General features: G+C 43.3%; 2 protein-coding genes across 8 annotated transcripts in view; one reads left to right on the forward strand and one right to left on the reverse strand.

The window, feature by feature from the left end:
• Positions 1 to 199: 199 nt before the first annotated feature.
• On the reverse strand, positions 200 to 26,302 carry UTP18 (UTP18 small subunit processome component). 2 transcript variants are annotated; one of them, XM_083148665.1, is made up of 16 exons: positions 26,093 to 26,302; positions 25,794 to 25,943; positions 19,932 to 20,157; positions 16,740 to 16,852; positions 16,512 to 16,607; positions 12,595 to 12,665; positions 10,519 to 10,616; positions 9,741 to 9,866; positions 9,095 to 9,269; positions 7,924 to 8,024; positions 6,604 to 6,694; positions 4,922 to 5,045; positions 3,766 to 3,940; positions 2,115 to 2,260; positions 1,447 to 1,483; positions 200 to 330 (listed from the first exon to the last, which is right to left on the reverse strand). In XM_083148665.1, the coding sequence occupies exons 3-15, from the start codon at positions 20,148 to 20,150 to the stop codon at positions 1,459 to 1,461; spliced, it is 1,560 nt and encodes a 519-aa protein (XP_083004791.1). In that variant the 5' UTR covers positions 20,151 to 20,157; positions 25,794 to 25,943; positions 26,093 to 26,302; the 3' UTR covers positions 200 to 330; positions 1,447 to 1,458. The 2 variants fall into 2 exon arrangements, with proteins under 2 accessions (XP_083004791.1, XP_083004790.1); XM_083148664.1 differs by lacking the exon at positions 25,794 to 25,943.
• The window catches only part of MBTD1 (mbt domain containing 1), a 53,984-nt gene continuing 52,448 nt past the window's right edge, over positions 26,287 to 27,822 (forward strand). For 3 of the 6 annotated variants that reach the window (XM_083148658.1, XM_083148659.1, XM_083148662.1), the window contains exon 1: positions 26,287 to 26,522. In XM_083148658.1, the coding sequence (XP_083004784.1) occupies positions 26,502 to 26,522 (21 nt within the window). In that variant the 5' untranslated portion in view covers positions 26,287 to 26,501. The remainder of the gene's footprint in view (positions 26,523 to 27,822) is intronic. The other 3 variants (XM_083148660.1, XM_083148661.1, XM_083148663.1) reach the window with 3 other exon arrangements.

A 27,822-nucleotide genomic window follows, 5' to 3' on the forward strand; every position in this document is an offset into this window, starting at 1 on the left:
ATCTCACCCACTATTTCAGGGGATAGAGGCAGATAAGCAATATAATCATATAGGCCATTGTTATGGCCTTATCTAGAATGCCACTTTCCGTTCTGAAGGCTATATCTTCAGAAGGATATAAATACTGAACAAGGAAGGACAACTAAAATTGGGACAACAGTGATCAGGTTCTGAATAAACAGATATGAAGTTAGAAAGGTAGATCTTTTTCCTTTTTTAATACATATACACATATATCTTTGCATCATACAGTATGTAGAAAAACATTCTGTGAAAAGATAGGATGCTTCTTGTTTTATTACGAGAATGCGTTAAAATATGGAGGCAGTCCTGTAAGAGAATAAAAAAAAAAGATTAGTATTTTATATTTATAGTAAAAAAAAAAAAAAAAAGAAGGGTACTTGTGTATTATCATGACGCCCGTTACGTAGTTAGCGTATTGTCCCTGTCAGAATCAGCATAGCGTTCCCGCGACCAGTGTTGTCAGCGTACCTGTCAGTATCAGTGTCGTGTTCCCACAGCCAACGTGATTAGTGTAGTCAGCATCCCTGTCTGTATCAGCGTCATGTTCCTGCAGCCAGCGTAGTCAGTATGTTCGCAGCTAGCTTGAGCTTATGTAGTTAGCGTTACGCAGCTAGTGTATTCAGTCAGTGATTACTACATTGTGTGGGAACCATTGACCATTTTAACCTGACTGACATGACAGGTGTGAAGGGGTTCCTAAAAAAAACCCATTATCCATGCCAGCCAGAAGCGTGGCGAGCACTGCGGAATGCATCCTCTCGACCTGTTCATAACCCCACTATCCACGTCGAGTTGATTTTTATAAAGTGTGGCGAGTGCAGCAAGCCAACGATCCCGAAGCATGGCGAGCGCAGCCACACTTTATAAAATAAACTCCACACTGACGTGGATAGTGAAGGTATAAACAGGTCGGGAGGACGTGTACCACTGGGCAAGCCACGCTTCGGGCTGGTGTGGATAGTGGGGGTTTGAAATGGAGGCATTTGCCAGTATGTAGTAACACGAAGCTCTGGCAAATGCGTCCTTTTTGTGCATGAGACGCACTTGTGCACCGCACCCCCTGTGTGCAGGAGACACCTGGTGCTAGTAGTTTCAAGGGATCTGGCACGCTGAGAGGGGCTGTGTGACTTGACTAGAGCAATGATATGTATAAGAACACATCTGTAACAGTTTCAGGACAAATTTCACTTGCAAGATATGCAACATTTTGCATCAAAATACAAAAAGTTTTAAAAATGTTGCTTATCTGTAACAATAGAAATAAGCAAATAACGGGCACTAAAAAGAAAAAAAAAAACATAATTTGCAGCTTTGATGCAGTGTTTACAAACTTCTGCATTTTCTACCAGCAGTAATTTTAAACTCAAAGCTTAAACTCAAACTTTAAAGTGTATTTAGCTTATTTTACATATTGTAACTTACCATTTGTATTCTCTAAAAGTCAGAGTAATGCTTTAGCCTAGGAGAAAAAAAAAAAAGAAAAGGATTAAAAAAAAAAAAAAAAAAAAAAAAAAAAGCACAATATAAAATAATAAATTCAAAAGATAATACTGCAAACACTAAAAAACACAGTAAAGATCCATACACACTGGCCAATTTTTCCCAGCATGTATGGACAGCGATGATGGGGAAAATCACTGCCCTGAAGAATCGGTCAGTGCATACACACTGAGCAATTTTCGCCTGCCGTGCTATTTTCCCATGGGTGGACGGCTTTCCGGCTTTCCATAGCAGGACATTCTGAAAAGCTGTCCACCGAACTCATCTGCTGATCATAAAAGCAGATGAGCGGCAGTGACTAGCGATGATGTGGGAGCACGCATCAGCACTCATTGCTGGCCCGTGCACACTGGGCGGCTTTTGAGTTGAATGCAGCTCAAAAAGGTAAAACGGAGCTGCTTTCAGCTCACAATTGCCCAATGTATAATGGGCAATTGTGCATTTACAGTTCGCCTTACGAACTGTGAATGTAACAGATTTCCCAAAAAAAAAAAATGTGGACTTTAAAATGGAATGAAAAAACAAAACAAACAAAAAAACCCTACTTCTCTATCTACTCATGTCGTGCAGATGGCATCAGGACTGCTTACCTGTAAAGTAAAGCTTCACCTTTGTTGTTTGCTATAGAAAAGTAACCACTATTAGGGGAGAAATCCATTGCTCTGGGAAGATGAATCTTTCTTCTTTTACTTTGTATGGGGAAGTTCGAGAAAACAGTAAATGAGGGCATGTGAACCTGGGGAAACAATCTCAAGTTATTAGGAAATAGGGGGGTACAGGATTTCAATTTCTTTCTAGGATTGTTACAGAGGTTTGTTTCTAGGATTGTTTTACAAAGTGGGATCCCAGTCATTAACAGCCATTGTTTTCACTATTTCTGAGCGCTTGGACTTAAAATCACTCCATGCGAATTAAAAAAAACTAACAAGGCTGCTACTGGGCTATAGATAAATGGTCACATTATTGTGCAGAACATTGGGGAATGTAATAGGGTGAGAGAACCAGAAAGTGAGAGATTTTGTGAGTGTTTTGTAGTTTGTTTTTTAAAGCGGCAATCATGGCAAAAATCAATCTGGCTCGCAGAGCAAATGAGTACCTTATTAAAAAACAAAAATTAAAAACACTTACAAAATCTCACACACTACTACGCCCTCTCCATGTATTTATTCAGAGACACATTAGATGTTCCAGTCACTCTCTCACATCTTTGTAGCCAGGGCTCATGTTAGAAATATGGTTCTTTGTTAGCTCACATTATTCAAAGCTAGTGGGAATGACAAAAATACATCTAGAATTTACATCAAGCTTAAAGAAAGGAAATCTGTCGATGTGTACCAATTCACATTGTGAGTTCAGCAGTCTGTGGTGCGGTGTGTAAATGAGAAAACAGTACATTGTAAAGTATGTTTGGTACTCGTTTCCTAGAACGGTGCCCACTAAGCTATTTGATTAGTGGGGTATTCTGCGTAGGGAAATCGCATCGCATGGGCCATTGTAGTGCCGTGCGATGCGATATTTTTCATGTAATATTACGTATACAATAATATTATTGTAGGTCATAAAATTATGTTTTACGCACCCCCCACTATCCACACCACCCCGAAGCGTGGCGAGCCCCGCCAGGGGCACCGGTACGCGTCCTACTACTTTGTCATACCCCCACTATCCACGTTGGCGTGGTGTTGACTTTATATAGTGCGGCGACGCTTCGGGCTCGGTGGCTCGCTGCGCTAGCCACACTATATAACATCAACTCCACGCCGACGTGGATAGTGGGGGTATGAAAATGTCGGAGGACGTGTTCCGCTGCGCTAGCCACGCTTCGGGGTGGCGTGGATAGTGGGGTGGTGCGTAAAAACATCATACAATCATATCATTGTATAGCTAATGTAATGGCATCGTACACCCTATAAAAAAATCGCATGCAATTTTGCGGGAGGTGCGATGCGATCCCCCGGGGCACACAGACCGGTAAATAATGACATTAAAAAAATTGCATCGCATTGTACGGCACTAAAATGGCCCATGCAATGCGATGCGTTTTCCCTACGTTTGCGTACATAGAAAATCTGGGCACCGTTCTAGGAAACAAGTACCGTATGTTTTACTAGAAGGTCATGATAGTACGGAATAAGATTTCATCTTAGTGCCTCAATGAGAACTAAGTTTTCTGAATTTACTGTGTAGTCAAAATGAATAAAAGCATTTGCAGACAAAAATAAAAACAAAATACGCCCTCACCAGTTTGACAGCTTCATCTGTTGTGTGAGAGGCAATTGCGAGGATTTCGGTGTGTGAATTGAATACTTGTGAAGAAACAGCGGTCACCAGGTTCATTACAGATTTCAGTGGTTTAGGCTGTGTGTGTTGTAGGCAGTCATCAAAGCCATAAATATTCACAACTCCAGAGTTTGACCTGAAACACAGAGCCCAGGTAACTAGTCTGCAGAATAGTTGTGTGTTAGGAATATGCCCTCAGTTGTAAATCGATCACGAGTACAAAAGGTGAGCAGAAAAAAAAGTTGTAATTAGGTTCTAAATTTATGCATGGGAAACCAGAACAGACTTGGTTGCTCAAGAATAAAGAGTTCCCATCGTGAAGAAAAAGAACATGGCTTGGTATCTCCAAATATGCATAACTGAAGCCTCCCATGGGGCCAGATTCTCTAAGCTTTAAAAGTGATAAAATGTTGAGTGATAAACAGCCAGCCAATCAGCTCCTACTGCCATGTCACAGACTGTGTTTAAAAAAAATTAAGATAGGAGCTGATTGGATGGCTGTTTAACACTGAATATAAGGGGCCAGATTCTCTAAGCTTCAAAAGTGATAAAATGGAGAGTGATAAAGAGCAAATTATATATATATATATATATATATAACACACACACACACACACACACTAAAAAGGGGGGGGGGTTAGCTTTAGCATTTGACATGTACAGTATAGTAACAGTAATTTCACTAAAGATGCCAATCTAGGCAGTAAGTACTGTAGTAAGGAACAGAAGCTAGCAGCCTCTACCTTCAGTCAGACTGTATATACATGAAAGTTATCATATCCCCCCCCCCCCCCCCAGGAGAATACCCAGCTGAACCCAGGGTCAGTGCTAGTCCTCTTAGCTGCCCCTTTTCCATCTGAAGCAGTGCCACTTCCCTGTGAGTGTCCACATCCAAGCGGCTTACCGTTAGCAGAGATTGGGTTTAGTTGCTCTTTGCTAGCATCAGAAGTGCAGTGCTTGGCTGAGACACCATAGCCAACTAAAGGAGCAGCAGCCTCACTTGAAGTAAAGGTAGTTAGTAGCATCTTACAGGTCATCAATTAGTGGCATTACAGATGCAGGTTTTACAAGTGTATGGAGATGTGAGCACTACATAAATACATTACTATACACTTACCCACAAGATACATAACGGCCATCTTTCGATACAGCCAGAGAAGTACCCAATAAGCTGCCATCATCAACAAATCGGTTTAGGCATTGTCGACTTTTCACATCCCAAACATACACATCACCATCCTCTAATCGGAAACAATAAAAGCAATTCTCATTGTATTTTTAAATACAAAACACAGTCCAGTATCCAACTTAAAAAGTTAGATTCTTATGGGAGAGGGTATTAAATGTATTTACAATCATTTTGGTACTTGTTTCCTAGCACGGCGCCCCCGATTTTGATCGTATACAATTGCATCGCATGCAATATAGCGGCAAGCGATGTGATTTTTAATTGTACAAGCACCCTGATGGGTGCTTACAATGTTAAATGCACCCCCATTGTCAACGCCACCCCGACTGTCAACGCCAACCCGAAGCGTGGCGAGCCCCACGAGGGGACACGGATTACTTTACATGTATTCCGTGTCCGCTCGCCACACTATCCAAGATCAACTCCACGCCGACGTGGATAGTGGAGGTATGAAAAGGTCGGAGGACGCGTACCGCGGCCAATCACGGGCTCGCCACGCTTCGGGTTGGCGTTGAAAGTGGGCGTGGCGTTGACAATGGGGGTGCATTTAACATTGTAAGCACCCATCAGGGTGCTTGTACAATTAAAAAAATTGCATCGCATGCCATTTGCTGGCATGCAATTCTATGCGATATATCATTGTACAAGCACTTAATTTAATTTAACGGGAATATCGCATCGCATACCACTAAGTACGGTATGTGATGGGCTCCGTGCTAGGAAACAAGTACCATCATTTTCAATTTTGAAATGCACATAATGAGGAACTTTTTTATCTTCAGTTTTAAAATCAACACTGTGGCTTATATAAAAGGGTTAAAGACAGGTTCTCCAATGAAAATGAAAAACTATTTAGCAGATGGGCAGCTCCAACACGAAAATCTATCTATATGTAATATTCACTACAGACACCATGGTTACAATGACGACACAGGTTTTCGTGATTCGACAAACAACAAATGTTGTTCTGTCGATGGGTTGACAGTGTCCAGGTCAACACCATATTAACATAGAATTTGACGGCAGATAAGAACCACTTGGCCCATCTAGTCTGCCCCTTTTATAAACATGTTACCTCAAACCATATTTGATCCTTATTTTTTTGTAAGGATATCAATATGCCTATCCCAAGCATGTTTAAATTGCTGTACTCTACCACCTCTGATGGGAGGCTATTCCACTTATCTGCTACTCTTTCTGTGAAGTAATTCTTCCTCACATTTCCCCTGAATCTTCCTCCCTCTAGTTTCAGTGCATGTCCTCGTGTTCTGTTGCTCCTCTTCCTGTGAAGAATGTCTCCCACCTGTACCTTGTTAAAGCCCTTGATATATCTGAAAGTTTCTATCATGTCCCCCCTTTCCCTTCTCTGCTCTAAACTATACATATAAGATATTTTATTGTCGACGTGCACAAGGCCGGAAGCATGGCAAGTGAACGCTGTAAACCAGTTTAGAGTACATGTTAAAACCTACTATTTGGCTCCAAAAACATTAAAAACTCATGGCGACCCTTCATACATAACCCTCAAAGCGAGGGTTCTTGAAATCAAATAATAAAATCTGAATTCATGGCAGTGCTGGCACTTTGTAATTGCTGTTTAAATACATTACCAGAATTTGAAAAGATTTTACTGCTGTCTGGAGAAAACACAGTTCGGACAGATTGCCCATTCATCTTCATACTTCCAATCAGCTCCCTTGTCTGACCAAAAACACCAGAGAGTATAGAGTTACATTTGATATGGAATGCTTTCCAGCAGTGCTGTTACATTCAATAATTCTGTAAAGCCCTGTACACACACACATCCATTTGCTTTTGATTCGATGTAAAGGTGCGTACACATGTACAGATTTTCTGTCTGATCTATCTGGTGGGAACAAAAACCTGGAAATGTATGGGAGCAAATGACAATCAAAAATTTCCACCCAAATGCAGGAAAACAGAAAAAAATATATATGCTTTGATAAATCTGTTATATCAGAATGATTTAAACCATTTGTCTGACTGATCAATGTCTGTTTTCAAGTGTTTGGGAACAATTTTTTGATTGTCAGTTGCTCCCATACATTTCCAGGTTTTTGTTCCCACCAGATAGATCAGACAGAAAATCTGTACATGTGTACGCAGGGCTATTTTTCTGCAGGCTCCAGCAGGAACTGAGGCCCTTATTCTAGTTCACTCTGACAAAATATTTCTTAGATGGACAAAACCATGTGCACTGCAGGTGAGGCAGGTGTAAAACCCCACCCAAATCTAATTATCTCTGCACAAGTAACACCTGCCTCACCTGCAGTGCACATGGTTTTGTCAATCTAAGAAATATTTTGTCAGATAGAGTGAACTAGAATAAGGGCCTCAGTAAACTGCTGGAGCCTGCAGAAAAATAGCCCTGTGTGTACGCACCTTTAGATTCGGTTTTCTATTAGATCTTTCCATTCGATTTGGCTTTAGTTCTGTACTTTTGCATTAGATATTGAATTCAATATACATTCATGGTACATTGTACACATTCGATTTACTCGATCGAATTCGATATTTCCTTGGCTGCACAGTACATTTTTCTGTTCGATTTTGTGAAAACGGGAGCGCACATAGAAATCGAATGTAGATCGAAAGTGACACAAAAACCATTAGATTTCATTTAGGATTCGATTTTTCTTCTAGAAGCAAAATCGAATCGAAAAAAATCAGGAAAAAAATAAAATAAAAATCGATGCATGTGTACAGGGCTTCAGTCTGAGCTTGCAGTTATATCATTTTCTGCTATGGATAGTTTGAAACTAATGAGACTAGACCTACACTTAGCATGCAAATCTGCCAGCCTTTCATGCCCCAGCTTCCCTACCTATGACTGGCAACATGTAAAATACTAGTCATCTGCCCTGGATAACTACAGAACCATTATATAGCTGCTCCTTCCATGACCTTACCTTCATAGAAAGCAGATGTAGGTATCCCGCAGTCCCACTGAGGAGAAGGAATGACCCATCTGGAGATACTTCAAATTGCTTAATGTATTTTTCTTCCAAGCCTGAAAGTTAACAGATCCGCATGTGTTAGTTATAGGAAGTCAGGTTTGGCACAGAAAGTAAACAGAACAGTTTAGCACACTGTATATTGCTGCTGTTTGTATATGCTCATTATATCTAGCGTGTTAAAGTTAGAATGCTTTTATTAGATAAAGTTAAGGTCCATACACACTGTGCAATATTTCCCAGCGTGTATGGACAGCGATGATCGCATTCATCACTGCGGGGAAAGCCGCTCAGTGCATACACACTGAGCGACTTACCCCTGCCCGGCACGGATGTAGGGGGGAGGACATCTTTTACATAGCGCAGTGCTATGCAAAGCAGTCCTCAAAGCCGCTCATTTGCTGGTTAAACTAGCAGATGAATGGCTTTCCTGGCGATGATAAGGGAGCGTGCAGCAGCGCTCACCGCCAGTGCATACACACTGGGCGGCTTTGAGCTGAAAGCAGCTCAAACCTGCTGTTTTGAGCGACTTTCAGCTCAAAGTCGCCCAGTGTGTCTTTAGTCTTGTGCAGGCATAAGCAACCTGCGGCTCTCCGGCTGTTGTGAAATTACAAGTTCCAGCATGCCTTGCCAGTGTTTTGCTATAAGGGAATGCTAAAATGGTGGCATTGCATGCTGGGATGTGTAGTTTTACAACAGCTGGAGAGCCACCGGTTGCCCATGCCTGGTCTAGTGCATAATGTAATGTACTGCTGATTAAACATAGTTAATGAGATGGAAGCCTAAGCAACCATGTTTGAAATTGAAAGAAGGTAAAAGTATACCCTCTCACACACAGCCAGTGGCGGAATTTGTGAGTGGCTGGCTCAGGTGCAGAAAAGTAATTTGGTCCCCCCTCCTCCCCACCAGCCCAAGTTCACAATATGCCACAGAGCAGTGGGTGCAGCAGTGGGCCCCTTAGTTCTCAGGGGCCCCGATGCAATGCACATGCTGCACCACTGGTAGTTCGGGCTCTGCACACAACTGTATGGGTCTTCTGGGCACGTAATGTTCAAAGAAACAAACAAACATAACAGCATGGTGTTCTATAGCTCTAGAATGAATAAGCATGTGAAAGGTCACTCACCTCTAATTCTGGGAACAGTAATAATACTTCCACCCATCATGTCATATACATAAAAAAATTTATGCCGCAGTCCTGTGGCTATCACCTGTTCACCATCAGCGCTGAACTGCGCCCTAAAAACTGGAAATTTTTCCAAATGGATGCTTTGAATCTTTGGATTTAATTTGCCATCAACCTATGGGAATTAATAAAATGGTCAATCGTTTTTTCCCTTATTTGTTCTTGGAATATAAATTATATCTATGGCATCCAATCGACCATGGTCATTGACCGCAAGTAATTTTTTTCCAGGGGCTATCCAATTATCCCTGATGCCACCATCTTTATCACCCGTTAACCCCACTTATCAGGGATTATGCTTTGCGTGCCTCAGGCACAAACCATAATCCCCAATATGCACACTTATCCCTGAGCCCATGTATGTTTTCATGCAATTGCCGGGAAAAATGGCCTCTAAATGGATACCGAAATAATAACCATCATGTTATCATGTAGTTTTTAACAGACAAAAACTCATTGAAGCTAATTGGACATCCCCCATATCTGTTGGAAACCATAAAAGCAATCACAAATGAGTCCTTACTGTGGTACAGCAAGTGCAATATTATTAGGACTATAACAGGCTGCTTAACACCACAGAACAGACCTGAAACAGTGAGATTGAGCGGTCGAGCCCTGCAGTCATAATAACTTGTGCCAATGGGTGGAACTGAACTGTACTGAGTGGGGACGTACATGGCCTCTCTGAGTTGGCGTTCAAACATCTTTTCATCTGCAAAAACAAGATATTAAAAAAAAAGTTGGTTTTATTTTATCATTTCTTCTTCTCTTCAAATATGATATAAGCTGATGGACAGTTTTGATTGGTCTTGGTATTTTTACTTACAGGAGATATATATTTAAAATCCTAATTAGAAATGAATTATAACCTCACTAGGTCAAGGTGAAACTATGAAAAAGACAACTTTAGAGCACTGAATTTAACAATTTTACTTAAACCTTATATTCGGGCAGATGTATTAAGCCTGGTGAAGAAATAAAGTGGTGATAACGCACCAGCCAATCAGCTATGTTTGAAAAATGGTAGTTAGGAGTTGAATGGCTGGTGCGTTCTCACCTGAAGGTGCCCCCATACACAGTGCCTTTTTCCCGGTGCGATGCGCGCTCCCATGCACATCACATCAAGTCTGTGCAGCCTGTACTTTTTGTACTAGATCGCATTGTATCCAGTACAAAGAGCATGATGCTGTAGCACATTGTATGCTTTTTGTACTAGATACAATGCATTCGAGCACAAAAAGTACAGAGGTCATCGTTCCGTGTATGGGCACCTTTACAATTTCTCTCTTTAACAGGCTTAATACATCAGCCCCAAAGTCAGAGATGACAAAGGACGCAGCACGTCACTGCTAATGGAAACTTACCTCCAAAATACCACTTGGCAGGTAACTGGACTTTGCGAGAAAATTACCAGTTTTACTCAACAAGTTATCATCACTTTCTTCTTCACTATCGTCGTCCTCTGTCAAAAAAAGTCAATATTTACTGAGCATTACAGTGTGAACCTTAAAAATAGTCATAACAAGAGCTGCATATACAGCACTATATCATACATTGTAAGCAAAGAATTCAGGAAATCAGGAATGGAGAGTGATAAACAGCAGGTCAATCAGCTCCTGTGACATTTTTCAAACACAGTCTGTGACATGGCAGGTAGGAGCTGATTGGCTGGCTGTTTATCACTCTCCATTTTATCACTTTTGAGGCTCAGAGAATCTAGCCCAAGATCTGAACTAAAGCTTTAAAATACCAATATAACAGGCTACCACACTACCATATTAACTAAGAGAAAATATATTTAACCCTGCACTGCTCGGAGGGGGAGTCGCGCGGATGGCGATAGAAGCCCATATAGGGATACCCTGCCAGGTGGACGGCTAATGGTACATAGGAAAATGCGGTAAAACCCCTGTTTTACCGCATTTTCCCTTTAGTACATCCCGCTAATAGTGAACTTTGAGTAGAGTAATGGAGTTAAATAAACCTCGTTGTGACTGTTTTTCTGAAATATGGGAGAAAGTTTTAAAGTGATTTTTTATGTATACTGGTAGGATAAAGTACCCTTTATATACATGCATGTAAGGAATCATATTCAAGTGTATGGGATAACATAAAGACCTGTTCATTATCCATTGCAATCCACATACCAATTGGGATATATACAGTATATAGCAGGGAGGGGGAACCATCGGCCCTCGAGCTGTTGTTGAACTACACATCCCAGGATGCCCTGCTAGTCTTCCTATTTGGCCATGCTAAAACTGTTGCAGGGCATGCTGGGATATGTAGTTCAACAGCTGGAGGGCAAAAGGTTCCCCATCCCTGGTATATAGTGACTCACTAATATATTATCGGCACCGGTTGCTTGCTTTTATTTTATGTTCAGTACCATATTACCCTATCCCCACTGGGCCTATTTTGGCACTTTTTGGGCTGGTCATATTCCAAGATCAGTGAGTATTTATGCAGTAGCATCATAGCTTCTAATAAACTACAAAAAAATAAAAAAAAACGCATACCAATTTGAGGCGCAAGATATTAACGTAAAAAGTAAATAAAAATAAAATGAGTTTAACAGAAACTTATGGGCAATTAAAAATTGGTATCTATGGGCCTTATTTAGAGATATGTAAGGTTCTAATACAGATCATTTGTGAGAGTGCAAATTAGAGGTGAACCCAACCTTTTACATTAAAAACCCTACCGATCTAAAAATAAATGGAGTTGAATAAAAGGTGCTAAGCCAGGTTCTAGGTGGCTAGGCCCTCATGGTATGTTGTGGCTGCTCCGTTTAGGTTGTATTGTTAAACCTTATTGTTCAGTATAAATGTTTTGTTTTTGATAGGAGAGGTGATAATAACTTACCTGTAATGTCATTTTTTTGTATGCAAAAGTAAATAAAAAAATAATGATAAAAAATAAAAAAACTTATGGACAAATAGATTCTAAACCAGGCCTGGCCAACCTGTGGCTATCCAGATGTTGTGAAACTACAAATGCCAGCATGCCTTGTCAAAGCTTTAGCATTCCCTTATAGCAAAACTGTGACAAGGCATGCTGGGACTTGTACAGTGCTGGGAGTCAGTCAAATCAGTCAAACTCATGCTTAGCACTAAGGGGTTAAAATACATGATAGCTAATAGATTAGGCTATTGTGCATATGTAATAGGGACAGAGATTGTAAGAGGCGCATTAAAATTTCGGAGACTGGCTGGCATAACCGGTCTCCGAAATCTTAGCGCCAACCATTTATAAGACAAACCCACATCTCCAGCAAACATGGACCATATTACATATGCCCACAAAATTATATATATTTTATTTAAACAAGTGTAGTGCTTTCTTGTGAAGGTGTTTCTACCAAGAGGTGGGACTTACTGTACAGGAGGTACTGTATATGTGCTGAAGAAGAACAATCAGGTGGACATTTTCCGGCTTACCATGTTTGGCGATTCTTTTCTTGGGATCTCTAGAAGCCCAAGACGGAACTCCCCCCATTGCTTTCTGGAATCTGCACCGATGAAAAACATTGCACAATTTAAATCAAATCAAGAAAAATACAAATTTTACTTGCTGAAAAACCAAAACACAAGTTGGTGAAAGGTTGAGAAGAAAATCAAAAAGTCCATTTTGAAAATGTTCATATTCCTATCAAATTATTTTCAGAAATTCCAATGGGGACACTAGAGCACTTGGGTATAGAGGTAAATACAGGATCTTTGGCTCTTTAATCTGCCCTACAATATACTAAAGGGTACCAGAGCTGCATTATTATTTTTAAAAAGCCTGAATGGCATAAGAAAAAAGGTACTTGTGTATTTTGGCGGCGCCCCCGATTTCCATTGCGCGATGTTTTAATCGCATCGCATGCCATGCGATGCGATTTTTGCCCCCTATACGATGAAAGATTGTATAAGCACCCTAAAGGGTGCTTTTAAGCACCGTAATGGGTGCTTACAATGTTAAATGCACCCCCACCCCCCCACCCCCCCCCCCTATAAACGTGAACCCGAAGCGTGGCGAGCGCAGCGAGCCCGCGAGGGGCGGTGCTTACAATGTTAAATGCACCCCCACACCACCCCCCACTATAAACGTGAACCCGAAGCGTGGCGAGCGCAGCAAGCCCGCGAGAGGCGGCAGTACGCGTCCTCCGACCTTTTCATACCCCCACTATCCACGTCGGCGTGTAGTTGAGAATAGAAAGTGTGGCGAGCCACCGTGCCCAAAGCGTGGCGAGCCCCGCGAGGGGACGCGGATACCTTCACAGGTATCTGAGTCCCCTCGCGGCCTTCACAGGTATCCGCGTCCACTCGCCACGCTTCGGGCTCGGTGGCTCGCTGCGTTCGCCACACTTTCTATTCTCAACTCCACGCCGACGTGGATAGTGGGGGTATAAAAAGGTCGGAGGACGCGTACCGCCGCCACTCGCGGGCTCGCTGCGCTCGCCACGCTTCGGGTTCACGTTTATAGTGGGGGGGGTGGCGGAGGGGTGCATTTAACATTGTAAGCACCCATTAGGTGCTTATACAATGTTTAATCGCATCGCATTGTATGGCATTGTATGCCATATACAATGTCATACAATTTTAAAATTGTATGGCATTGTACAATATCGCGTCGCATCGCATACCATCGTATGCCTTATGGTATGCGATGCGATGGGCGCCGCCAAACTACACAAGTACCAGAAAAAAAATAAGGTTCCACCACTAATGAGAATAAGAACCTTATCAAGAAACAGTTAAGAAAACAAACAAGTATATAAAAGAATGCAAGTATATAATCCCATTTTTGTTAATGTTATCAATGGTGGATACTGAAACATTAGGGATATGCCAATAGGTCAGTGCATAAAAGACTAAGTGGCCACCCACAAGAGTTGGTCAACCGTGGCTCCATGAAGCACAGGAACCATCCACCGATGTGATGGAACAAGTCATGAAATCTTTCAAAAACAGGCAGATCTGCCCAAAGTAAGAGCTGACCATTTACCAAAGTAATCCACCAAATGATGGTCTGTTTTGACACAGCTTTCAAAATAGGTCCTCTGAGCTACGATCGCTTCTTCTGGACAATTATCCTGGTCTAAAGCAGGGATCAATGGGGCAGATGTATTAAGCCTGGTGAAGAGATAAACTGGAGATAAAGTGGAAGGAGATAACGCACCAGCCAATCAGATCCCAACTGCCATATTTCAAACACAGCTGATTGGCTGGTGCGTTAACTCTTCCAAGTTATATCCACTTTATCGCCAGTTTATCTCTTCTCCAGGCTTAATACATCTGCCCCACTATGTTCTTATTAAGACAGAAGTCCATTACCAGTTTGGCAGAAAGGAAGGCTAAAGGCCCATACACACTTACTAACCTGGCTGGTTGGAATGAAAATCTGGACATTTTTTGGAACAAAATCACAATTAACCATTTCCTCCCAAAAGTTGGAAAATGGACAAAAGTAGTCATTAGCATAAATAGATCTAACCAATTTATCTGAATGACCATTTTCGTCTATTTTCCATGTTTAGGAGCGAATGGTCAATTGTCATTTGCTCCCAAAAATGTCCAGATTTTCATTCCAACCAGCCAGATTGGTAGGATAATCTTCTAGAGTTTATGCGCCTTTAGTCAGAACAACCACCAATTCTTTATGAAAGATGGGAAACGGAGACAAAAAAAAGCAAGGCCTGTAGCTTTAAAATGCTCACAGCTGTGGAAATAGCCAATGAAAATATAATCTTCCGGGTAAGTGACACTAACTCCACCAAATCAGAAAGAGGTTTCATCACATTGAGAGCAGAAAGTGCCATTTGGAGAAAAGTATGTAGACTGCACTATTCTCTGTGAGAAGGTCTAAACTTAATAATAAAACTGCTAATATCCTCTGTAAGAACCTAACTCAGGGGTAGCCAACTCCAGTCCTCAAGTGCTACCAACAGTTCACGTTTTCCAGCTCATCTCGCAGGTACACAGGTGCACTCATTACAGACTAACACATTCTAAAAGATTCACAGGTGAAGCTAAATACTTCACTTGTGATTCTGTGAGGAGACATGGAAAAAGTTAACTGTTGGTAGCTCTCGAGGACTGAAGTTGGCTACCCCTGACCTAACTGTTGCATTTGTGGGTGCACCACTGACACTAAAAATAAAGAAGAAAAACAGATTTATTTAAATAAAGCCACATGCCAAACAGAGACAGGAAAAAGGGGCTAGGTAAAGGAGCACTTTTAGAAAACTGGAGGTATAGAGGGTGATAAACTACACCTGCCCTACATGAAAGGGAAAAAATAGTGTTCGCAGCAATTGTTCTGAGATACTTGTAAATTATTTTCTGCCATTCTACCACCCTTAATGCAATAGGGTAAGAAATGTACTGAGTAAAAACCTTGTGCTGTCTTATCTTTCTGATATTAGAAATTTATGGAGGCGACAATTAATAAAAGAAAGATAATCTGAAAACTGATATTTATAATACACAATACAATGCTACTTGTTTAGTTTCAGGGCGGCCGATATATCGGGCGATGTGATTTTTTACCTGTTCATAACCCCCACTATCAACTATGCATGGAGATGATCTTGTATAGTGTGGCGAGCGCAGCGAGCCACCGAGCCCGAAGCATGGAGAGCCCCACGAGGGGACGCGGATTACTGCGCTCGCCACACTATATAAAATCAACTCCATGCGTAGTCGATGGTGGGGTTATGAAGAGGTAAAAAATTGCATCGGATCAGCCGATATCGCATCAGATATATCGGCCGCCGTGAAACTAAACAAGTACCTACACAATATATTACAACTATTATAACTCATCATATACAATATATTTATTTATCAGGATAAAGTATTTATTTATCAGGATAAAGTAAATTAGAACCAATAAGGACCTAATTCATTTGTCCCACACAGTGGCATACAGATTGGATCTGAAAACAGCGCCCCTCAAAAAAAAAAAAAAACCCTTATGTTGACCATTTCATATGTCAACCTTTTGTCATCCAACTATTGAATGTGACCCTTGACATTGTTGACCTATCATGATCTCCAATAGTCATGCACGTTCCATGTTTTTGTATGTTACAGCTCGCAGCTGTCACTACCAGTTAACACCCCAGAACGGTCACTACCTGTCAATCACTTTTGCAAATTAAAATCCTCATTTTCTGCAGGTTTGCAGCAGCACCTTAATGCATGCACAATGTGATCACAGCACATGCGAATTCTGGCAATATATGCTCCGTTCCATGGAACACCAGCTTTGAATCTGCCTCTGAATCAGGCCCCCAATAACTAGCTGGTTGCAGGACTGGAAAGCATTTATATGCAGTGAGGCTAGAGAACTGTGTGTGATCACGTACTCTTGCTGAAGTCGGACTTGGAGCTTCTCTTTGCTCAGCTTGGTCTCGGCTTTACTTTTCATCACATCTTTACGATAGCGATGGGTCATATCAATGCTGCAGACAAAACAAAAAGTTTAATAAAAATTAGCATTTTTTGCATTATATTGCAGTTAAACCTACATAAAAAGATCAAGAGACAGAAAAAGTTGCAACATTTAAATTACACTGGATCAAATCTCTGTTTACCTTTCTTCCACCTCATCTTCATCATCAACCCATGCTGGTTTCTTGCCTGGTGTAGTGGTATCCTTAACACTTTCATGGTCTGAGTCGCTATCTCCACTGGATTCACCCCTAGCCTAAAATACAATAATGGATGTAGTGGTTACTCAAGCACAACAAAACAATATTGGGAGAAAAGTGCTATATAAATATCATTATTATTATTATTATATAATCCTATAGATATTATTAACAGCAGTTTGTGCTCAGGACACATAGTAAAAGGACCTCTCTCCTGGGGAGCCTTCACGTAGACCAGGGATGGGGAACCTTTGGCCCTCAGCTGTTGTTGAACTACACATCCCAGCATGCCCTGCTAAACTGTTGCAAGGCATGCTGGATGTGTAGTATAACAGTTGAAGGTTCCCCATCCCTGACTGATGAGTTTATTTATTAATTTTGGCATAATGTGCTCCTGGGGTGAAGAATAATTCATTAGCCTGTTAATACGATGGTCAATGAGACTTGAGAGGTTATTTTGACATCACCCGAGCAATTCTGACGATGAAGCTTAAAGTAGTGCTTTTTTCTTTGAAAAATCCCACCTGGAATTGTCTTTTTAAAAACTGCGGATTCAAATTTATTGCTAAATTGACAAAATATCACAGCTGTCTGTAACATTCAGACTATTACATATGGGGGAGGGTATAGTTTATTGGGATCCAAGTATGCCTAGGGTTGGGTTAGGTCATACAGGGTGGGGGGGTTGGGGAGGTTTGCTTTGGGAAGTTTAATTTGATTTAACTCTATTTATGTTCTTTTATACATTTGACCAGACACTAGAGTGTTATATATTTCTTATTTTTTTCTAATTGACTATATATATTTAACAGACATTGCAGTAATTATCTATAATCTTGGCATTTCTATTGTTATTCTCTTAACATTTGGAGTGGGTTGGGTGACTCCAAATGGGGCCTTGGGACGCTCAATCTATGACCACTTCCTCGTACAGTGTTAATAGTCCTAATATTTTGCTGTCTCTCTTTCACTGGCTGTCTACCATGTCATTCTAGTTTTCTATATTTGTGTTAATTATGATACTTGCTACATGTGTCTGTGACTCCCTATGGGGCAGATGTATGAACGTTCGTTATGGGGGAGAAGGGGTATCAGCGCACATTATGTGCACTGATTCCGCTTCTCCCCCATGTATGAAGAAGCCGGGATATGGTAAAGGACAGGGGAGCCCCTGTCCATATCGACACTGCTATCTAAATGATAGCAGGCCGAATGTATGAATGGTCAGCATCGCTGCCCGATGCCCTGTCCCTGCTGTTAGCTCTAGGCTGCGCTGGGGATCTCGCGTGAGTAGCGAGATTCCACGCATGCTCATTCGAGCTGGCCGGGGGACAGGAGACAACGCATCAGTGTAAACTGATGAGGGGACATCGCCGGAGGGGGGAGTTAGAGTTCCCCCGTTTCGGCAGACAAGATGTTAATACATCTTGTCGATGTCCCTTCCTGCTTCGCCTCGCTAATGAGGCAAACAGGAAGTATTATAGCAGCGCGATAAGCGCCGCTATAATACATCTGCCCCTTTGTTTGTTTTGGGAGTGTGGTTATCTTTAAAAAAAAAAAAACTCAATAAAAATTACCTAATTAAATTTTTTTTTTTTAAAAAGAGGTGATTTTGCTCATAGCAACCAATCAGATTCTGCATATCATTTTCTAGGATGCAATAGAGAAATGAAACAGAATTTGATTGCTTGCTATGAGCATCTTTTTTCATTTAAAGAAGTTTTAGTAAATTTACCCCAGAGAGTATACTATGTATCCACCTTTTGTAGATAAAACAAAGCATGGTTAAAAAAATAGGTACACTGCCATTTTGCCGCTAACATTCACTTTGTCTAGTGACAACAAATTCCTACTGTTTCAGTGATCGCAAATAAACGCTATACCATGTATTTTACCCTAAATTGCAGCCTGGGGACTCATATTTACAAAATAAGTGGGTAATCACCGGGACTTTGTTCAATTCTTCCTTAACAAGGATACTCGAATCGTTATGTAAATATTTACCTATTGGTGCTGATTTGGTCATAAAACTGATTCTCCCCAATATACTTGAATACTAGCTGGAATCATTCTTACTCATCATTTTTAATATTGAATATTTTTTAATTATTTTTTCATGTTTAGCTCATGAGAATTCTCATATGAAATGTATATTGTGTGATATTTTATTCATTAAATTCTTTTAGATAATTTGAAATAAATTATTTTCCGTAAAAACCCAGTGCTGTATCTTAGATTTTTTTCTCGTTTCTGAATTATTTGAGAGTCTTAAGGCCGTGAAATCGTCCCAAATCGCATATGGAGATATCCCCTCCGACCCGATGCGCGGCCCCATGCGCATCGGATCGGAGTCGGGAGGTCAGACGGGCTGCACATAAGATTTGTTAAATTTGCTGCCCGGAGCCGTGCTCCCCCGCAACGGGGGACCTACCAGAGCCGGGCGGAGGGATCAGGCGCAGGGAGCCGGGCAGAGGAGGAAGCCGCTGCCATCAGCGGGAGCAGCACAGAGTACCAGGGAGCCGTTCAGGAGAAGACGCTGCAGCAGCAGCGCGAGTGGCGGGAGCAGCAAAGCACTTCCAAAAAAAAAAAAAAGCCCATACAAACGCATAGGAATCCATTGATTGTCTGAGACCTCTCTCAGCCAATCGCTCATTGGCTGAGAGAGGTCTTAGCCAATCAATGGCTTCCTATGCGTTTGTATGGGCTTTTTCTTTTTTTGGAAGTGCTCTGCTGCTCCCGCCACTCGCGCTGCGCTGCAGCGTCTTCTCCTGCCCGGCTCCCTGGTACTCTGCGCCGCCCCCCCTGCTCCCTGCCCAGTGGCTTTTTGCCCGGCTCCCTGCACCCACCCCCCCCCCCCCCCAAATAAAAAACAGTTCAGTAGGACCCAGACTTTACAAAGTAAGGGGTCCCTGGGAACCACACATTTTTTCACTGAACGCGATCACTGCTGTCTACTCCCAGAATTGCGCTCCAAACCAAGGGGTGTACAGATATATTTGTTCCTACTCAATATAATTAAAGTTTAATGCAGATATTATTTTAAATATTAGTTAAACAATATCTCCACCTTTAATGCATATAAAATCATGCACAGAAACATATAGAGTACACCACCAAATTGACCTCAAAGATTACCTTTGAATCACCAAGAAGCCTTTCCACAAATTCATCCTCACCACCAAAAACCAAATCCTCCAAAAATTTCTCCATATCTGGTTTGTCAGCTATGGTCTTTAAGTTCTTAGCTCTAAGCTCCTCTTCTTTGTTACTGTCATTTTGCTTTGATTTGCCACGTTGCCTCTTTCTGTGACCAGAGTCTTGAGCTTTACTGCTCTCTTCTACAGCTGACAGCATCTTACTTCTGAAAGAAAAGCATGAGATTAAACTGAAGCACAGAAACTGCCAGTCAGAAGTAGATTTCCCCCTAGAATTAACAGCACTAGCTATAAATCAAAAACATTAAAATCTCCAAACAAAGCTATAACCATAATTAATTTAATATAACTGTTTGTACATTTATGCTGAGTTTATTACAGTTTTTATTGATGTTTCACAAGAAGAGCAAATAGCAAAATGTAAGGGGTTAATTACTGTGCAAGGAATCATTGAGTGTTTTATATTTATTACTGAGACCACTGGTAGTCTTAGGGCGGTATTCAATGAGAATACCTGCGAGGTGCAGCGAATCCTTTTTTGGATTTGCTGCACATTCGCCACGTTCCGGAGCCTCGCAGGCTCCGGTATTCAACGAGTCAGGGGCAGCGAGCCCCTGACCGGCGAATAAGAGCTCCTGCGGCGAATGCCGCAGGGAGCCTGAGGACGGTGGCAGGCAGAGAGATGGAAGTCTCTCTGCCTGCCCCAGAACGTTTGTGGGGGGGAGGTGGGCTCCCCGGGTGCCAGGCAGCACAGGCTGCCCCCCGGGGGTGCCAGCAGGGGACCGTATATTCACTACACCCGATCGTAACGATCGGGTGCAGTGAATATATGAATATGTAATGAGCGGCTCGGCTCCGGCGCCCCCTGCTGGCTGCTGTGTAAAAAAAAAAAAAAAAAAAAATTTAAATTAAATATATATTCATGTGCTTACAGCACATGAATAAAAGTAGCATGCCCCTCAGAATAAAATTCCTGATTTTTTGACACCAAATGTAAAAAACAAAACACTTTATTTTAAAAGTTCACATTCCACTTCTCCATAAAAAGATAGCGATTGCTACTCGGTGAATCATGGCGAAAAAACCTTCAAATGTATTCGCCATGTGGTCATTGAATAGGGTGATTCACCGTTTTAGTAAAAAATTCGCCAAACAGCACAAATTCGCCATAAAAACATGGCGAATCAGGCTCATTGAATACCGCCCTTAGTGCGGACATTAAGCTTGGTGTACGCTGAGCTATGCTGTCCGATCGGGCTGATATATCACCTACAGACCTAATGGCTGAGCTGCTAATTTGCAGAGCCCTGCAAACAGGCAATCATAGCAATCCATATGCGAGTCGCTCACCACCAAATAATTTTTCCAGTGCATGCAGTCTGTATCGCACCTGCCAAGTAAGTCATGGGCTATGCAAAAACAGGCTGATCGGGGCTGGAGCTGATGCCACAGGACTTCCTTTCAAACAACTCGACAGGTCTTAAGGGCCCTACATATGCAGAGATGTGTGCCAGAGATACATAACAGGAGATTCAGCACAAGAGATTTCACTCGTGTGGCTCATTTCAGACAATGAGCCACATACAGAGAGATTTGTGATAGAGATTCAAATTGGGAGATTCAGCACGGGAGATTTCAAATCTGTCACGACTGTCACAGCCGCACATGCCATCAAACTGCACTGTGTGTGTGTATATATATATATATATATATATATATATATATATATATATATATATATATATATATATATATATATATATATATATATATATATATATATATATATATATATATATATATATATATATATATATAATGAAACAATAGTTGGTGGTAGTGTCCCCCATAAAAAGTTTTAATCGTTGGTGGTATAGTGTGGCATCCCCCTCTCCCCTTGGTGGCACAGTGTAAAAGAATGTAGTATATACTTACCAACTCCGGTGTCTTCCAGCGTCGCGTCCTCTCACTGCAGCTTCCATCTGACTGCAGAGGGCGGGCGCGGCACCCGGCAGGTCCAGGAAGCGTCTCTTCAGCTGGGCTCCGGCGGCGAGGCTTCCAGGCGTCGGCAGCGGGGCTTCCAGGTCGTCGGCAGCGGGGCTTCCAGGTCGTCGGCAGCGGGGCTTCCAGGTCGTCGGCAGCCGGGCTTCCAGGTCGTCGGCAGCCGGGCTTCCAGGTCGTCGGCAGCCGGGCTTCCAGGTCGTCGGCAGCCGGGCTTCCAGGTCGTCGGCAGCCGGGCTTCCAGGTCGTCGGCAGCCGGGCTTCCAGGTCGTCGGCAGCCGGGCTTCCAGGTCGTCGGCAGCCGGGCTTCCAGGTCGTCGGCAGCCGGGCTTCCAGGTCGTCGGCAGCCGGGCTTCCAGGTCGTCGGCAGCCGGGCTTCCAGGTCGTCGGCAGCCGGGCTTCCAGGTCGTCGGCAGCCGGGCTTCCAGGTCGTCGGCAGCCGGGCTTCCAGGTCGTCGGCAGCCGGGCTTCCAGGTCGTCGGCAGCCGGGCTTCCAGGTCGTCGGCAGCCGGGCTTCCAGGTCGTCGGCAGCCGGGCTTCCAGGTCGTCGGCAGCCGGGCTTCCAGGTCGTCGGCAGCCGGGCTTCCAGGTCGTCGGCAGCCGGGCTTCCAGGTCGGCGGCAGCCGGGCTTCCAGGTCGGCGGCAGCCGGGCTTCCAGGTCGGCGGCAGCGGGGCTTCCAGGTCGGCGGCAGCGGGGCTTCCAGGTCGGCGGCAGCGGGGCTTCCAGGTCGGCGGCAGCGGGGCTTCCAGGTCGGCGGCAGCGGGGCTTCCAGGTCGGCGGCAGCGGGGCTTCCAGGTCGGCGGCAGCGGGGCTTCCAGGTCGGCGGCAGTGGGTCTTCATCTGGGCGGCGTGCTCCGGCATGACAGTCGCTCAGATGGCCCTGCTCATCCCCGCGCCACACATGCGGGAGATGAGCAGGAGCTTCTGAGCGACTGTTATGAATTGACTGACCGGGCCATTCTGAATCTTGTTCAGATTCAGAACGGCGGGGGCGCGCATGTAAATCGCTGTGTGGGCTATATACACAGCGATTTACATGCATTTTCAGGCATTTTCTGAGCAATTTAGTAAAATCGCTCAGAAAATGCCTGAAAATTGTGCTGTGTGTGGGTGCCTTTAATTTTCCCTGACAATCCCCAAAAATGGCCGGTTACCACCCCTAAATGCTGGCTTTGCGAATGCCTACAATAGGCATGTGCAGTCGTTTGATTATCGCCCAGTCTGCGAGTTTGCAGCCATGCGATCAGGTCTGAATTATTCCAATTGCTCAGTGTGTATATGCAATACGCGTGCTCCTGCGGTTGCATGCAATGATATCAGGTTTGGGCCCAAATGTATCAAGCTTCGAAAGTGATAAAATTGAGAGTGATAAACAACCAGCCAATCAGCTCCTACCTGTCATGTCACAGGCTTGGTTTGAAAAATAACAGGTAGGAGCTGATTGGCTGGCTGTTAATCACTCTGCACTTTATCACTTTTTGAAGCTTGATACATCTGATCCATAATGTGTTGCACAACAATTTGATGATATCGCGAACGTTCTGATGTCGGAACAAATACATGTCACTAAAGTAAGTACCCAGCTTTAGTCTAAAGCTGGCCATACACTGCTGCAATGTATTGCAGCAGTGTATGGCCATCTGGTCCCCACTAGCTGCCAGGAAGGGATCGCATGCGGTCCTTTCACATGCAATGTATCGCATGTGATCCCTGTTCCCCATTGCTGGGAGGGAGACCAGGCATCGGACCAAATGTCATTTCATACACGTCGGAAATGGGTGAAATAGGCCCAACTTGTTGTAGTGTATGGGGGGGCTTTTAGACCGGGTACACATTTAAATGACCCGCAAACTAGCCAATGGTTGGGATGAATTTCCTTCATCCCGGACTGCACAAGACTGCCAGTATACACTGCATGATGTAATGAATGACAGAATCATACCTTGTTCCTTACACTGTACAGCTGCAGACACAATCTTGTTTGACTAACTGCACAGCATTTGTCAATTAAACCATATTGTATATATCATATCACACCTGCACGATATCAGCATGATTTGTCATACTAGAAAGACGAATTGAGGATATTGTGCATACCTAAGGGCTGTTTCACACAGTACGGTTCCTGCCGCACGGTGAAATCCCGTACGGCCAGGGAGCCGTGCCGCACTCAGCAGTTGTGAATGGACACTATTGTGTCCATTCACACGGGACGGCCACGGCCCGGCCGCACGGCTGCAGCCGGATCCCCCCACTGGAAGGGACGGCTGCCGGGCTGTGGCCATCCCTGCCATTATAAAATTCTGAGTGCGGCGCGGCTCCCTGACCGTACGGGATTTCACCGTGCGGCAGGAACCGTACTGTGTGAAACAGCCCTTACTGCGTGCTCCTGTGGGTTGCACACAATATTTTCTGGCTGGTCTTGCTGCAAGGCCCATCAGAAAATATTGTGTGAGATGTGGTACAGTTTAATGAAGAATGAAAAAAGGTATCGTATCAGCGTTCATTAAATTGCACAGTGCGAATGGGCAATCTGGCATGATCTTTGGGATGAAGGAAATTCGTCCACACCATAGGTGTGTACATGACCAGGTGTCATTTCAATGCCTGGGGCACAAAGGGGTCGTGCAATATGTGATGGAAGACTTCTGGGCAATGTTAGCCCTACATCACATTTAATTGAATTTCCACAAAGTACAGTTTTTCTATCAGAGTTAATAAAACCAATCGTAGATGTCCTGCTTTCTCATACTTACTACCTCTTATTTATTTTTATTTTTTATTCTTTAGAGCTGGGGCAGCCAACCCTAGTCCTCGAGAGCTACCAACAGTGCATGTTTTGCAGGTCTCCTCACAGAATCACAAGTGAGCTAATAAGCTCCATCTGTGTATCTTTTAAAATGTGTCAGTGATGAATGAGTGCAGCTGTGCAGCAGCTAGGTTGTCTGGAAAATGTGAACTGTTGGTAGCTCTCGAGGGCTAGGGTTGGCTACCACTGCTTTAGAGTATAACAAGTGAAGAAGCAGGAAGTCAGCCATACACGCTGCTTTGTGGGCGTGCTTTCCGTGCTGTACTAGTACAGATCACATTGCATGTGCATCTGTTGTGCATGCAATGCGATAAAACAGATACATGCAAGCACATACTTTTTGTACTTAGGTTTCATCACATTGCATCGCACTGCATGCACAACAGATGCACATGCAATGCAATGCAATGTGATCCGTGCTAGTACAGCACGAAAAGCACGCCCACAAAGCAGCGTGTATGGGCTGCTTAAGACTGGGCCAGATGTATCAAGCTTCAAACAGTGATAAAATGGAGTAATAAATGGCCTGCCAATCAGCTCCTACCTGCCATGTTACAGGCTGGGTTTGCAAAAAGACATGTAGGAGCTGATTGGCTGGCTGTTTATCACTCTCCACTTTATTACTTTTTGAAGCTTGATAAATCTGGCTCACTGTTCGGGAAAAAAGGCACCTACAGGCCTCCACAATGTTTGTTATCGGTTAATATTGGGACCCTGGCCAGGCAGGCAGCCTCATTAAGCAGATCACAGCACCCTTTCCCATGGCCAAACTCCTAGGGCTGAAACATATTAAGGACTTGCAATACTGTTAAGCAAAAAAGGAATTAGACAAGTGACAGCATCCCAAAGACACTACGGAAATGTTAGCCATTGCCTAGAACTTCTAATCTCAGACTGGGAGCAGTTCCCCCTCGATCCAGACCTCACCACCCACAGTAATTTCCTCAGCACGTTTATGGCAGTTACGAACGATCGTGCTTATAATATAACCCAATTATAGCACGTGAAACACACATGATCGCAGCACTTACGGTAGTGTCTAGATCCCATGCAGTTTAGGTAATTTTCCCATCATGCCCTGGGTCCACGTATACCTGGAGGGGGAATATAAATCTGTGGCGAGCGAAGCGAGCCACCGTGCCCGAAGCGTGCGAGCGTAGCGAGCCCGCGAGGGTACAATGCTGCAAAAATAAAACAAAATAAACGACACCTACATGAATTACACATAAATTTCAAAACGTTGTGAGGGCATCTAACAACTTCCGCCCTCACTGAACGTCACTTCCTGTAAGCTATACTGCATGGGAACTAGTCTCTACCCAGCACTTACCTATGTACACACACGTGGAACTTCCTGAGACTGGGAGTCCCGCCCTCCCCGAACACACAACACCAATCCCCACTCCAGAGTTCGGACACGCTCCTCCCATACGGCGGGTGAGAGATGAAGCAAATCACCCACTGCTACCTGTCTCTAGTACTATAGAGCTCCGCCCGTCTCGACCGCTACTAACTACAGTAGTAGAGCGCAGTTTCCGCCGGAAGTGGGTGTGTTTCTGAGGGGAGGGGGCAGCGTTCGCCTATGAGAGGCAGCCGAGCGCGCAGGCGCGGTAGGAAAGAGCTGCTGGTTTTGTTGATGTTGTGCAGGAGTTCATTGTTGTCATAGCTGAGGTAAGATCACGTTTGTGTCCGGAGTCACAGCGCTGGGAGCTCACACACGGGGTCTCCATGAAGGTCTGATGGAAAAGACCAAGGAGCTGGTAAGTAGTGCAGGAGCCAGGCTTAGCTCCTTTTGTTGTCATTTCTGTTCTGCACCGAGGCCTGGCTGTCTCCTGCTCACTACATCCATGCCTGCCTGCTCCATTCACTAATATGTGTCCTAATCCCTTCCTCCAGGCATTCTGTGCAGTGTTACCCTGTAGTGTGCACTCACATGATGTAATCCAATGTGTGCTGGTAATGCATTGTGTATGTGCTTGGCATGCAATTACTGTGGCAGTCAGTGACCGAACAGCTTACCTTTCCATGTGTTACTATTGCACAATTAATGTTTGGCACATGCATGTTTCTGCTGCACTAAAGCCTGACTGCCTTGCTTCCTACACCCCTGCAAGTCTGCATAATTTCTTCTGCTCTTATCAGAGTGGTGCATGCTGTGCAGTGTCACCCTGTAGTGTACACTAATGTGATGTCACCAAATGTGTGAGACTATGTGCAGACACTGCCCTAGGCATATGTAATTGCTATGGCGGTCAGTGGCTGAACAGTTTACCTTACCATGTGTTACTATTGCGCTCTTCATGCGATGTCTGCTTTATGCACTGTAACAGTAGCTCTTGGTTTGTAAACTTGCACAGATGAGCTTTGACATGTATGTGCTCAGTCTCTCAGGGACAATGGGGCAGATGTATCCCCTTCCTCTTGCTTTATGTCCATGCATTACCTTTCATATCATGTAGTCTGCCCAGGAATACATCTGAAGTTAATATTACGTAGTATATTTGAATCATTTGTATGTTAAGCATATTTTAATTGTCTGACTGTAAAAGGACACATGGGGTGACATTTAATATGATGAGAGAATCAGAAAGAGAGAGATTTGGTAAGAAATCTCCAGGTTTTTTTGTTTTTTGTTTTTTTTAAAGTGGCAATCATTTACACTGCAAAACAAGTTTGACTTTGAATTGTGAATGATTGACGCTTTTAAAAAAAACTGGATATTTCTTACCAAATCTCTCATCCTTTTAAATTTCCTCCCTGGTGCAGTTGTTACCCAATTTACTTGACCAGTGCATGCTGGAAGGATTATGTTTTTAGTTGATAAACAATCTGCCTTTAGTTAAACATTTTATAATGGACCTTTCTTTTCTAATTACAATATGTATTTAATTGCTACACATGTTTAAACCCTACCCATGCATTGTCAGATATTTCATTGTATGAAATTGACATGATTCTAGATATGTTGCAGTATTTTAATTCTAATAGTCTGCTGATTTCTAGTTTGCTCTAGGTCTTAGAAAAAACTATTCCATGTCTCTTGAAGTCTTTTTAATTTTA

This window comes from Crinia signifera, chromosome 6 (genome assembly GCF_055691185.1).
Source record: "Crinia signifera chromosome 6, ASM5569118v1, whole genome shotgun sequence".
NCBI classification, from domain to species: Eukaryota; Metazoa; Chordata; class Amphibia; order Anura; family Myobatrachidae; genus Crinia; species Crinia signifera.

Bases quoted from the DNA above. Each gene is read 5' to 3' on its own strand.
- UTP18 (XM_083148664.1), bottom strand. From the start codon at position 20,150: ATGCTGTCAGCTGTAGAAGAGAGCAGTAAAGCTCAAGACTCTGGTCAC. The intron at 16,608-16,739 runs GTAAACAGAGAT...TTTTGTCTGCAG, and splicing joins GAAGATGAGGTGGAAGAAAG to CATTGATATGACCCATCGCT. The intron at 12,666-16,511 runs GTACGTGATCAC...TCATCGGTGCAG, and splicing joins CAAGTCCGACTTCAGCAAGA to ATTCCAGAAAGCAATGGGGG.